A 13,061-nucleotide genomic window follows, 5' to 3' on the forward strand; every position below is an offset into this window, starting at 1 on the left:
GCCTCTGGCTATCTGCCCGTATACAACAGCATCTGGTTCCTTCTTGCAAAAGAAGGACTTTTTAAAAAACTTTGAAATGAACTTTTAAGAAATTTTCTTGATTTTGGTACAGAAAATGAATGTTTACTAAAGTATGTAATGTCTTTTCAAAACATTCAATATAAACCAGAGCATGTAGACAGAGCTTTTGCATGATGCAGATAATCTCCAAGTGCAAAATTACAGCTTCCTGAATCTTTCAATCAGAGTTCACATTGTTTTAGTGATTTTATAAGAACATAACCGTATCCAATCAGGTGACATCGGCTGTTGACAAAAAGCTCTTTCACTTGTTCAGGGTCGTTGGTGTGACAATATTGACCTCTCAACTTGACCCACTTAAAAGAAGTTAACTGGTGCTTGTCATGAGCCTGTAAAATTGAGTGCATGTAAACATGACTGAAATTGAACGAATATTTCTAATAATTCCATCCCATCAAAGCAATGTTCCTTCTAAGCTGCCGGGCTGTGCAGGAATCCCTGAAGTTCCCACTCAGAGCTTGGACAAATCAGCCCTTTTAAATTACCATGCATGTGCAATTGGACAAAAAGTTCAAGGGACCACTGCACACTCCAAAAAAAAATTTGAAGGTATGTTGCGTCAAAGCACTACTTTAAGTGCTCATACTTGTTTATGAGGAACTTTTCCTGGCAGTGTTTCAGTTTATATTGGCTCAGATTTCCAAGGAATGCTTTTATCGGGGTGAGCTCTAGTAGTCAGGCAGAGAGCTAACGCAGGCTTTTTGCAGTTTGAAATTTGCTCAGTGATACTTGTGATGCTTTCTTCATAAAGGATCGATTATTATACCATGTGGAAACCAGGGCATGGAGTCTCTTTATAAACATGATCCTGATGCAAGGTTAAGCTTGAGTTCTAAGTGCATACGTTGTAGCTAGTTGATGCTAAGGAAATATTTTTCATGTAAGACTGGGGTTTTGCACTGACATCAAATCACAGTAATTTGGCTATGAGAATATGATCTGCATTGTCAATGGTTATGTTCAAAGCTGCTGGAATGCTTTCTTAGCATGAATGCAATATTTTGCCTTGTGTATCTCTTTATCCTGTCAAAATAATATACTTCAGCAATGTGCGTTGTATTGTCTTCCTTCAATTACTCAATTCGTAAACCCCATTGCTTATAGCAATCCCATCTTTATGGACACTTTGTGTCTGCTACATTACGTATGCATGTGGCATATGACCATTTTTAAGTGGCTGACTTTGTTAGTGTGAAATATTTATATTAAAAGAATTTTTTCAGCAACCCTCAGACCTCAGTTTATCAGCAGTAACTAAACAAATACTAAAACATTCACAGAAGAAAGACACGCATTTATATTGTGCCTTTCATGGCTTTAGGATATCCCAAAGTGCTTTTAGAGCCGTTCAAAGTGCTTTTGAAGTGTAGTTTCTGTCGCAAATGTAGACTGCAAGCATTTCGCGGGAAAACCAACAAACACGTTGTGATAGCTGTGACTGACACCAACTGACAATGAAATTTCCAGGATGGGTGAAAGAGAGAACTGGAAGCCAAAAAGCTCTTGATTTTCGAATGTATTCTGCAGCAATCACAAACAATTTTTCCAATGGTGCAGAAAGTCATAGATTTACCTGTAAGTAAAGCTGAACCATCTGCTTCAAGGAAGCCTTAAAAAAAACTTGTGAACACGCTGACGAAAAAAACCATTTGTCACAGGAGGTTTGGAATACTCTGTAGTACTGACAACAAGCGTTAGTTTATTTTCCAATAAAACACTGCCCTCCAGCTGTTACTGCCAAAAGTAAAAGGAGCACCAAATTTGCAGTAGCCAACAACTCTGAAATTTATGTTAATGCAAATAGTTAATGACTTTGTTATTTGACCAATAGTAGTGACTGTCCATTTTAGTTGTGTGAACTGTAGTTGCCTTTTCAGCTTTTTGCTGTCTCTGTCCTGTCTCCCATCAGTTGTTTTCACAACTTTTCTTAGTTTTCTAACTCCTTTCACTCTTAGCTCCCATTTGGTTAATGTTATATTTCTAATGGATTATGTGGGCATTGTAAGGTGCAGTGCACAATAAAGTATTATTTTGGCCTGAAGATGCCTTGTGACTGAGCAATTCAGAAAAAAATAAAAATGGAAGAAAAAAACTCTGCTTTATTTCTTGTTATTTTAAATGGGACCATTACTGTAGGTTTCAGTGCTTTCATTGCCTCAGAGATGGATGAGTATTTATGGAGAACCTCTCTTTGGGAGGTGAAATGGAAGAGGTAAAATATATGATGGTAAATTTTATATCTCCTGTGGAAGGATGGGTCTTGATGGGCAAGGTGGCCTTTTGTTTTCCCATGTTTGCTTATGTCATTATTTGTTTATTCCCATACTCCAAATCCTCGTATGTGGCATATATGGTACAAGTTCACTTGTTCAACAATTTTTTCAAGTTTCTGCTTTACTGTGTTCATCTTATGATTGCATCCAAGTATGATGAGGGTTTGCATACATGTTGTAACACCTGAGAAACACTTATCACCTTTGACTTCGTGCAGAAATGTTGGCCTGGATTTTGTGCTGAGAGTAACCGTGAAGCAAACGATGCTCACCATTATTGTGGAGGGAATGGGGCAGCAACTTAGAGTCCGTACTCGCTCAGTTAAATGTGGAAGTCCAGAAGCTGCTGTCAAGTTACCCTGTTCCTCCACAGGCTGTGCTTTCACAGCACTTGCTGTTAGAGCATGAAGTTGCTGAGCTTCACTATTTGTTACCCACTAAAAGTGCCATAAAAGGCTGTTGTGTTCAGGTGGAAGTGAACTTTTACCAGCAGTGATAAGTCATAATTGCTGCCAAGCAATCTCTTTGGCCCTGAAAATTTAATTCTACATGTGCTGGAGTCTGATTCCTTAAGAATTTAATTATTGTAGGAGATTTTATTTTTTTCAATTCAATCTCTTTTAATTCCTCTCTCTCTCGATCCCATCTTTATTTTCATCTCTTTATTTAGTTTGCTGTACATGATTTTATAGTGAATTCAACCTCATTTATACTTCCTGGTGTAGGGCCTGTTTTGTCTTGGTAAGGATTCTTCAATCTGTGGTTGAAGAGCCGCTCTACTTGCCCTGCTTGTACAGAGGACAGGTCCCTTTGAGAGAGTGCTGCGCTGAGAATGTTCTGCCACAAATTTCTGCTCACAAGCCCATGAATAGTCTATGGGCAACTGTCATGTGATGACAGCTAACATCATTTCTTCGCCACTGACTGCAAAATCCAGGCAAATATCTTTGCCCTAAAGAAGATAATAATAAACACCAAAAAAATTGAAAATCAACATTAGCTGTTTTTATTTAATATGGACTTGTTCTATTTTGACAGTGAAGGAGATAAACCTACAAGATATAAAGGAGGACCCAGAGAGTGATCCAGAGGAGAACAGCATACTTTTTATGGGAATTCTGATAAAAGCCCTGGCAAAGTTGAAAAAGATTCCTGAGACAATCAAAGCCACTAAAGAACGTTTCAATCAAGAACTGGAACAGATTGTGAAACGGTCCACAACCCAGGTTGCAGACCATGCTTATCAGCGAGGTGAAGTCCTCTCACAAGAGAATCAACCCAGGTAAAGGTGCTGCAGTTGTGAAAGGGGAAGGGGCACTGAACTTTTAGCAATTAACTTTTGAAAATGGTGTGTCGTTAGTGAAGTTGGAATAAATTGATCTGAGTTGCAGCACTGTTCCAGCACCATTTTAGAAATTTTTACTCCACATTTCCTTATTTTTAGCTCTGTCCTTATGTTATTATCTGAGGAAATTCTTATTTGTGTTTGTCTTTTGACCTAGTGACATGTTTTGAATACTGTGCCTTAATCTTTTGAACCTAAATTCGCATAAGCTCTGATGGATCAAAACATTGCTTTTTGCCGATGGCCCTTCAAGGAACACTTCCTACACAGTGCAAGTATACAGGAAAATGCTGTTTCAAATTTGGTTTGTGCTGGGACGAGTTTTCCCAGTTGCACTAAATGTGGCCTTTATGGGCACTTCCAACATAGTGGAAGCAGATTGCATGTGGTTCTGAGGGGTGGTGAATTTTAATAGAGAAAAGTAAACCATTACACTTGCATTTCAAAGAGTTGAGTCATGTGAACTCTTAATCTCTTTTCTCTTGAAATCAATTACCGTGTTTGAGTTTCTTAACTATAGCTCTGAATCCTGGAGCCTTTCATGCCCTTTTTTCTTCCTTACCCTGTTTTTGTGGTTGAATTCAATAAAGATCTTTTGAAGATAGGACTACAACATTCCATGCAGTATTGAGAATTTGGTCTTGCTAGTGACTTGTATCAGATTTTAAATACCCTGCTCTGATACCAAGCTAGGTGGAAAGGTAAGCTGCAGAAAGGATACAGAGAGGCTGCAAAGAGATATAGACAGGTTAGGTGAGTGGGCAAGAAGAGGGCAGATGGGGTATAATATTGGGTAGTGTGAAGTTATTCACTTTGGTCATAAGGAAAAAGCAGAATATGTTTCAAAAGGTGAGAAACTTCTAAGCGTTGATATTTGACGAGACTTGGGTGTGCTTGCAAAGGAACACAAAGTTAGCGTGCAGATTCGGCAAGCAATTAGGACGGCAAATGGCGTGTTGGCCTTAATTGCAAGGGAATTGGAGTATGAGAATAAACAAGTCTTGCTACAGTTGCACAAGGTTTTTGCGAGATCGCATCTGGAGTACTGTGCGCAGTTTCGGTCTCCACGTAAGAAAGGATATTCTTGCATTGGAGGCAGTTCAGCGAAGGTTCACTAAATTGGTAACTTGGGATGATGGGGTTGTCCTATGATGAGAGGCTGAGTAAATTGGGCTTGTTTCTCTGGAGTTCAGAAGAATGAGAGGTGATCTCATTGAAATCTATAAAATGCTGAAGGGGCTTGATAGGGTGGATGCTGAGATTGTTTCTGCTGGTTGGGTAATCTAAAACATGGGCACATTCTGATTGAATAGCGGAACAGGCTCGATGGGCCTTATGGTCTACTGCTGCCTCAATTTCTTATTTTCTTATGTTCCAGTGGACAAGGAAGCGGAAAAGAAGGCTACAGTTCCGGCTCCTGAAAGCTGTTGAGTGATGCCTGCTAGAAACGTGCACATGTATGGACATTGGAGAAGGATAAGATCAGCTTGGCCAGATTCAGCCTAGATTAATGGATGGAGAAGGGATGGGTACATTTCGTGTTAGGCAGCTGTCAGCACCAGTAGAATTGCACATGAGCTGAAGTCATTTTTTTAGGAAAGGAGGATTGAATAGGGAAAATGGAGGAATTTTAAAACAAAATGCCTGCCTGGTTTCAACTTATAATTGGAGGCCTTAAGGATGTTCCTAGTGATTGATTCCATTCATTGGCAGTAATTCCACATTGACTGCATGCATTCTGTTCAATAATTATCTCCAAAGCCAAATACCTGATGAAGAATGAGTAGGACTTGTATTCAAATTATGGCATTGTTGTTGCTTCATTGTCAACTGTTGCTTAAGAGCTATCAGGTTAACCTCATGAGGTCTTTATTGTTTATCAGTTACCCATCATGCCCCTGCTGTTTACTGCATTTAGAGTAAGTTGACATGATATGTGTACTTCCTTTATGGAAAGTGTACAGCATGCAGTATAATGAAGTGCATAGACTTGTTTGTAGCTGATGAAATATTTTGTGTATTTGCGCTGTGGCATGTATCTAGCTTCTTCAGAGTTAAGTGTTTACAATTTGAATTCCATCATTTTTCTTGGAAAGCTAACTTAATTGCTCTGAAATGGTGATAAATTGAGGACTACATCGCTGCAAGAAATGACCATTTCTGTGCAAATTGTCTTGATAGACCTGTTTTCCAAGAATCAATAAGATTACAAATTGCGAAGATGTAAGTGGACAGAAACTAATTCTTCCCAGTCTTCATAAAATTGTGGTAGTAAAGAGAGAATCAAGAACTTCATTGTCGTCTTTTGTTAGCCTGTTGAATGTGGAAACTTAATAAGCTTTACAAATGGAACTGACATGTTATACCTAAAGGCACCCTGGCTGTCTCAGGCCTTGGGAGAAATGCATCTGCTTAATTAATGCACTAAAAGTAGTGTGTGTGTTATGTATATGCATCTATATATTCAGAGAACAACATCTATAGGTGATAGGAAGGAAGGGTTCTGCAGCACAAGATGATGAAACTGTGTAATGTAGTTACATAATAGGCAAGAGGGACTTTGCTGGGAAAGAACATTATATCTTGAACAAGGAAATGGGTTCTAATGTATAAATTTATCAACACCATCAACACCCCTTTGACCTTTTGTTTATGACATCTTTGGCAATCTCTCCTTTGCCTCCACCTATCACTGGCCCTCTATCCAGCTCCAACTCTCCCACCCCCCTTAAACAGCTTATATTTCACTACATTTCTATTTCTCTTTAGTTCTGATGAAGAGTCATACCGACTCGAAAAGTTAACTGTATTCCTCTCCACAGATGCTGTCAGACCTGCTGAGTTTTTCCAGCAATTTTTGTTTTTGTTTTTGTTTTTGTTTCAGATTTCCAGCATCCGAAGTATTTTGCTTTTAATTTCAACTGCGCCTCTTTTTCAAAAGGACTATTTTTCAAGTACCAGTCCTGCAGATTTTATAGTCCTTAGTCCCCACAATACTTTGATTGCTCTTTTGATGTAATAGCATTTATACTTATTGTGAAATGAGGACTTTGCAGTCACTGGTGTTAAGATTATCACACCAAGTAATAAAGTTTTGGAAGAAATTTGCAATGTGACATTTGAGTGGGGCTTGTTTTAAGCACCACTTTAAGTAAGCACTTCGAGAGCTATCAGATTAACAGTTTTTATATTGGTTTAAAACTGTACTTTTTTTCTGTGCAAGATTCAGTTGTCATTTGTGTGCTTGCAGTGTGGTTGGCAAAGATTTAAGGGCGAGATGATTTTTATGAAGGCTGGATTGCTCACTGGAGCAGAAAAGATTATCAATCTAAATTTTACTTTCAGTTGTGCCTTGTATGGTCATGCAAGGTAACCATTTCACCACATTAACTGATGCACGTGTAACAGTAGAAGCAGGTATACACTGAATTTCTGTACTGGACCAGCCATTCAAATACTGTGGCTATAAAAGCAGGTTAGAGGCTAGGGATTCTGCAGCGAGTAACTCACTTCCTGACTCCCCAATATCTGTCCACCATTTACAAGGCTCAAGTCAGCAGTGTGACCGAACACTCTCCATTTCCCTGGATGAGTGCAGCTCCAACAACATTGAAGAGCTTGACATCATCCAGGACAAAGTAGTCCACTTGATTTGCACCCCATCCACTATATTAACATCCACTCCCTCCACCAAAGAAGCACAGTGGCAGCATTATGTACCATCTACGAGATGCACTGCAGCAACTCACCAAGGATCCTTCGACTGCACCTTCCAAGCCCGTGGCCTCAAGCACCTGGAAGGACAAGAGCAGCAGACGCATGGAAACACTACCAACTGCAAGTTCCCCTCCAAGCCACATACCACCCTGACTTGGAATTATATCACAGTTCTTTTGCTGTCGTTGAGTCAAAACCCTGGAGCTCCATTCCAAACAGCAGTGCGTGCGTACCTATACCACATGGACTCCAACAGTTCAAGGAGGTGGTTCACCACCACTTTCTCGGGGGCTTTAAGGGAGGGGCAATAAATGCTGGCCTAGCCAGCAACACCCGCATCCCATGAATGAATAAATAAAAATAAATTCTACTGCACGTAGAATTTAGTGAGTCAGTTTTAACCCACCGATTGAAATTGAAGATGAAAGTTTGGCATAAGTTATCTTTTGCTTTCCCATACCTTGAGAATAAAATCTCATGCAGTTTTCAAAATGAATGGATTTCCCCTTTGTCCTGATTTTACAACAATATTAGTGATCTTCATAGTAAGAACAGCACAAGCTCAGAAATGCAGAAAAGGAAACTGGCCTATCAGACATTTTGTTAACAAGCATCTTATTAGTTTGGCAGACTGTGAATTGTATTTGATTTTATTTTTAGGTTATTACTGGAGCTTCTGGAGTTGCTGTTTGAAAAATTCTACGCTGTAGCTGCTGCCCATAAAATTGTTCTCGGCTATCTTCACCAAATGGTTGTGTCGCCTTCTGGTTTGAATGTGAGCGAGATCAAACTGTACGACATGGCAGAAGTGTGGGCTAGGATCCAGAGTGTGCTTCAGGTAAACCAAAGCCCATTGTACTTCTCCTATTTAAACTGCAGCATCCCAGGAGGATGATCAATTACTTCATTTAGTCTGCTGTAACTCTACTGTTGCTTTGTGCTTTCATTTGCTGGTCTCTTTCAGCTTGCCTCACTGTTGGAAAGGGACAGCATGTTGAATTAATGGCAAGTTTGAGGTATTTTTTGGGAACCTGTACTGCAAATTGTACAGAGTAAACACAAAATCCATTTTGAAAATTTTATCCTCCCATCCTCTTCATCTCCATTTCTTTGGAATCGCTCCCATTTCCCCCCTCCCCCATCTCATCTATATTTCTGAACCTATTAAAAGTAATTAAGCAGATTTGTTTAACTCTATAATTTCAATACTGGCTTATCTTTGGTGATTTATTGCAAGGTTTGCTTGTATGTCTGAGATATTCTGTCAGTTTGGGGCAAATATTTTGCTACTTTTATAATTGTCCTGTTCTGTATATGACCAGACCTCACGTTTTGTATACTCTTAAATCAAGACACTGCAGCATTGGGATGATTGGCAAATTGTAGACCATTGTAAAGTTCAGGAGAAAGCAAGCAAAGATGTGTGTATGGGAAGCAGATCCAAATGACCTCTGGTGAAATAACTTTATTGCAGTGCATAAGTATTACTGAGGTCGGGTCAAATCACTCTTTTGTTCTCTTCCCTTCCACCATGCATGATGCTGCTTTCCCAGGACCATGTTGATGATGTCACTGTTGATGGCTTATCATTTGAATATTCAAATAGATTAATAATCAATCAAATACATCTTATGTTTCCACTGTTGTAGAGTAAATAATGTGCTTGTAGATTAAATAATGGATTTGACTTAACAACAGATGTAGGAATGAATATATATCGTACCATTTACCACACATCGCAATGTGAGATAGGATGGAGGCTAAGAAAAGTGCTGTGAAAGAAAGTTTTTCTACACTGGGAGAAGGTGCTTGATTTTTCTTGAGCATCTTCCTGCTCAATTGCTGCAGACAATTCCATATATAAATACACTACATAAGTTGATGTTGCGCAGAGGGCCACTAGTTCAAACACTTGCAAGTTATTTAAATGTAAATATTTAACTGTTTGTTTGAAAAACTACAGCTGCCTTCAATATACTTGTAACTTGTAAAACCTTCAATGTTCACTGGCATTATTTACTGCAGCAAGTAGAAGTGGAACCTCAACTCTTTCATGTGTACTGCATGGTGAAAAGGCTGCCTCAGAAGTTCCCTTTCCTGTCCCAAAGGTACATTTGTGATGAGTATCTGTCACCCTTCTTATTTTGGAGTTTTTCTTTTAAAAAAAGCCTTTTTCTCCTAATTAAAAATACATTATTCAGCTTCCACAAAACTCTTGAATTCCCCACTAAGGAATCCGACAAACTATCACAGATTTCTGAGTGACCTGGATTTCAAGGACAAGTTATAAACTGAAACAATGCTTTTGCTGCATTGTTTAATTGGTAGGTGGAATGACTTATTGATTCAAATGCTCCCTGGAAACATTTGTTTCCACTGTTACGATCCCAGCTGATAATACTGGACAATCACAGAATCACAGCACAGAAGAGGCCCTTCAGCCCATCGAGTCTGCACTGACACGTGAGAAACACCTGACCTACCTACCTAATCCCATTTCCCAGCACTTGGCCCATAGCCTTGAATGTTATGACGTGCCAAGTGCTCATCCAGGTACTTTTTAAAGGATGTGAGGCAACCCGCCTCCACCACCCTCCCAGGCAGCGCATTCCAGACCGTCACCACCCTCTGGGTAAAAATGTTTTTCCTCACACCCCCCCTAAACCTCCTGCCCCTCACCTTGAACTTATGCCCCCTTGTGACTGACCCTTCAACTAAGGGGAACAGCTGCTCCCTATCCACCCTGTCCATGCCCTTCATAATTTTGTACACCTCGATCAGGTCACCCCTCAGTCTGCTCTGCTCCAACGAAAAGTCAGATCCCAGAGTGAAACCTGGCTTGATAGATCCCAACATTGTTTTTCTTTTTAAAAAAAAATGTGGAGGAAGGTTACTGAATAAATTCACAGGAGTTTACTGATCAACTTTAACATAAAGAATAAAACATTTATTAATCAAGGAAAAAAATGAACTATATTACACCACACAAAAAGGTTGCAAAGATCTCAATTCAAACGCAAGAAAATGATTCAAACTCACACCATTCCTTTTATCCCAGCAATGCCATTATAGACACACAAACCCAGTGAAGATTTACCACTACCTTAACACCAAGGCTTCTTGCTCAGGCTGCAAATTGCTCTGGCTGACCTAGTTGCAAACGGTCTTCTTCCGGAAGATCCCTGAGCATTCACTAAATACTTTTTTCCCCAGCTGGTGTATCTCCCTGAGGCACCCAAAACCACACTCTTAACTCAACTGTTAGTTCAACTGCACAGCAAACACATGAGTTCTCTAAACTCAGTCCCCAACAGCCTTGCAGTATTTCTTAACAGAGAGCTTAGAACTTCTGTGTTCACACTCTGGCATACACATTCGAAGCTCCTTTTCTGCATTTCCCTGTGTCTCTGTGTGTTACTGGATCCCTGTCACTTGACAACAGCATTGTTTTTTTCTACTGTGTTTATTTCCCAAAATCACTAAAATACTAACTCCTTTGTAACTCCTCTCTTCACTTCAAAGGTCGTAAAACCTGATTAAAAATGCATGTATAAAAACAAATCCAGAAAATCTGACCTTTTTGCAAGGGGCCCTCCAGACTTCCTGGCACCAAGATCACAAAAAACTAAATGAAACTGAAACCATGTTCCGCCCTTCTTAACACAAATATAAATTAAGCCTAAAGTTATACGTTGTTCCTGACGTTACCCAATGTAAATAATGGCTTCCACAGGCGAGGCCTGATTTTCTATGCCTGAGTACGATCTGGGATGTAGTGTGCCCTAGGTGAATCAACAGTAGATACACTTGGAACAACATCATGGGACCCCCCTCCAACTGACTGACTGTATGCCTTGGGCTACAAACTGCGAATCAGCACATTGAAAAGTAAAATTCAACATGTATAAGAACAGAACGAGCAGGTTTCATTAGTTTATAAAGCCTCATGGATTTTTCTCTCCTTCAGAACCATAACATTCCAGAAATCCTTTAGCAATTCTCCACAGTACATGAACCACCTGATATTCCTGGTGAAATTCTTGTTAAAGAATAATGCATGGAGTGCTTCTTTTGCTTTCATCTGTGCAGCAATACAGGGATGCAAAAGCCTGCCTAATAAATTGCTTTATACCAGTGGCCTTCATAATGATGTTGAAAATGCCAGTAAGATGGCTCGGTGTATTTGAAGATGACTTCAGGGGCCTGCTCTTCCAATCACAGCCTGTTGTTCTCCCATGTTTGATGCTGATGGGCTCAACAGTGAGCCAATCAGCATCAAGCGTGAGAGGGAAACAGGCTGTGATTGAAGGAGCAGTGTATACCGGCAACTGCGAGTGTTTGAAGATGGAGAGAGGGAGACTTTGGAGCGCAAGTTCACCATGCTTTCCTGTGATTGCCAGTGCTCTGGCCCAGCTGCATTTCCCCCAAGCTCTCCACCGGTACTCCCCGCATCCCACCTCCCGGCTCTCCCAGGTTCCCCCCTGCCATCCCCGGTTCCCCCTGCGTAATTCTCAATTTGTTGTTGTGGTTGTTTTGTTTTTTTTTGCTCAGTTGTTTCTGATCACACGTCAGCTTTTTTTTTTTGACATTGATGTTTAATCTTGCACCAAACCTTATCTTTCTGAAATTAGCTCATCAGCCCCCGTGTGTGAGGAGAATTGAAATGTGGCCCCCTCCACAAGAAAAGGTTGGACAAGCCTGGTTTAATATACTTTTTTGTTGTTTGACTTAAAGTGGTGAAAAGAGAAAATTGAAAATGTATTTTACGCAATTAAACAAACTGTTAATCAAGATCAGTTCAAGGGCATCGGGCAGGAGGAGTTGGGGTTGGGGGGTTGGGGGGAGGGGGCTATCTTGAGCCATGTACCAACACTGGGAGAAAGGACAACTGAACATCCAGAAACAAGATATGATGATTAACAATTATTGTGTTATTGTCTTGTAGCCCAGCAATTAATATGAAGTATTACTCTCATGTATGTATTAGCAGCTCACCATCCTGAAAAATGTTGCAGGTAGCTATCAACCATGTTGTTCTACAGGTTTTTACATTTATTCCCACCTTCCTTATGCAAAGCCGCGAGGACAGTAGAGAATCTCTGTGTGCAGCACCCAGTTTAAAGTGACTACACGAGGAGCAAAGCTGCATCATATGTTGCCAAAAATATGATGAATGATAACATTTCAGATGAACACAGGTTGGCAAAGGCAATGAATTTTTTTTTATTCATTCATGCGATGTGAACATCGCTGGCTAGGCCAGCATTCATTGCCCGTCCCTAGTTGCCCTTGAAGGTGGTGGTGAGCTGCATACTAGAACTGATGCTGTCCACGTGGTGTAGGTACACACACAGTGCTGTTAGGAAGGGAGTTCCAGGATTTTGACCCAGTGACAGTGAAGGAACAGCGAGGTATTTCCAAGTCAGGATGGTGAGTGAGTTGGAGGAGAACTTCCAGGTGGTGGTGTTCCCATCTATCTGCTGCCCTTGTCCTTCTAGATATGTAGTTGTCATGGGTTGGAAGGTGCTGTCTAAGGAGCCTTGGTGAATTCTTGCAATGCATCTTGTAGATGGTACACACTGCTGCTACTGTGTGTCGGTGCTGGAGAGAGTGAATGTTTGTGGATGGGGTGCCAATCAAGCAGG

General features: G+C 40.3%; 1 protein-coding gene across 2 annotated transcripts in view; it reads left to right on the forward strand.

Moving 5' to 3' along the window:
- Positions 1–13,061, forward strand: part of exoc4 (exocyst complex component 4) — a 509,047-nt gene that overhangs the window by 84,463 nt on the left and 411,523 nt on the right. For both annotated transcript variants that reach the window (XM_078553055.1, XM_078553056.1), the window contains exons 5-6: positions 3,393–3,636; positions 8,077–8,254. In XM_078553055.1, coding sequence (XP_078409181.1) covers positions 3,393–3,636; positions 8,077–8,254 — 422 coding nt within the window. The remainder of the gene's footprint in view (positions 1–3,392; positions 3,637–8,076; positions 8,255–13,061) is intronic.

The sequence above is a fragment of the Cetorhinus maximus genome, chromosome 12 (genome assembly GCF_964194155.1).
Source record: "Cetorhinus maximus chromosome 12, sCetMax3.hap1.1, whole genome shotgun sequence".
Taxonomy (NCBI): Eukaryota; Metazoa; Chordata; class Chondrichthyes; order Lamniformes; family Cetorhinidae; genus Cetorhinus; species Cetorhinus maximus.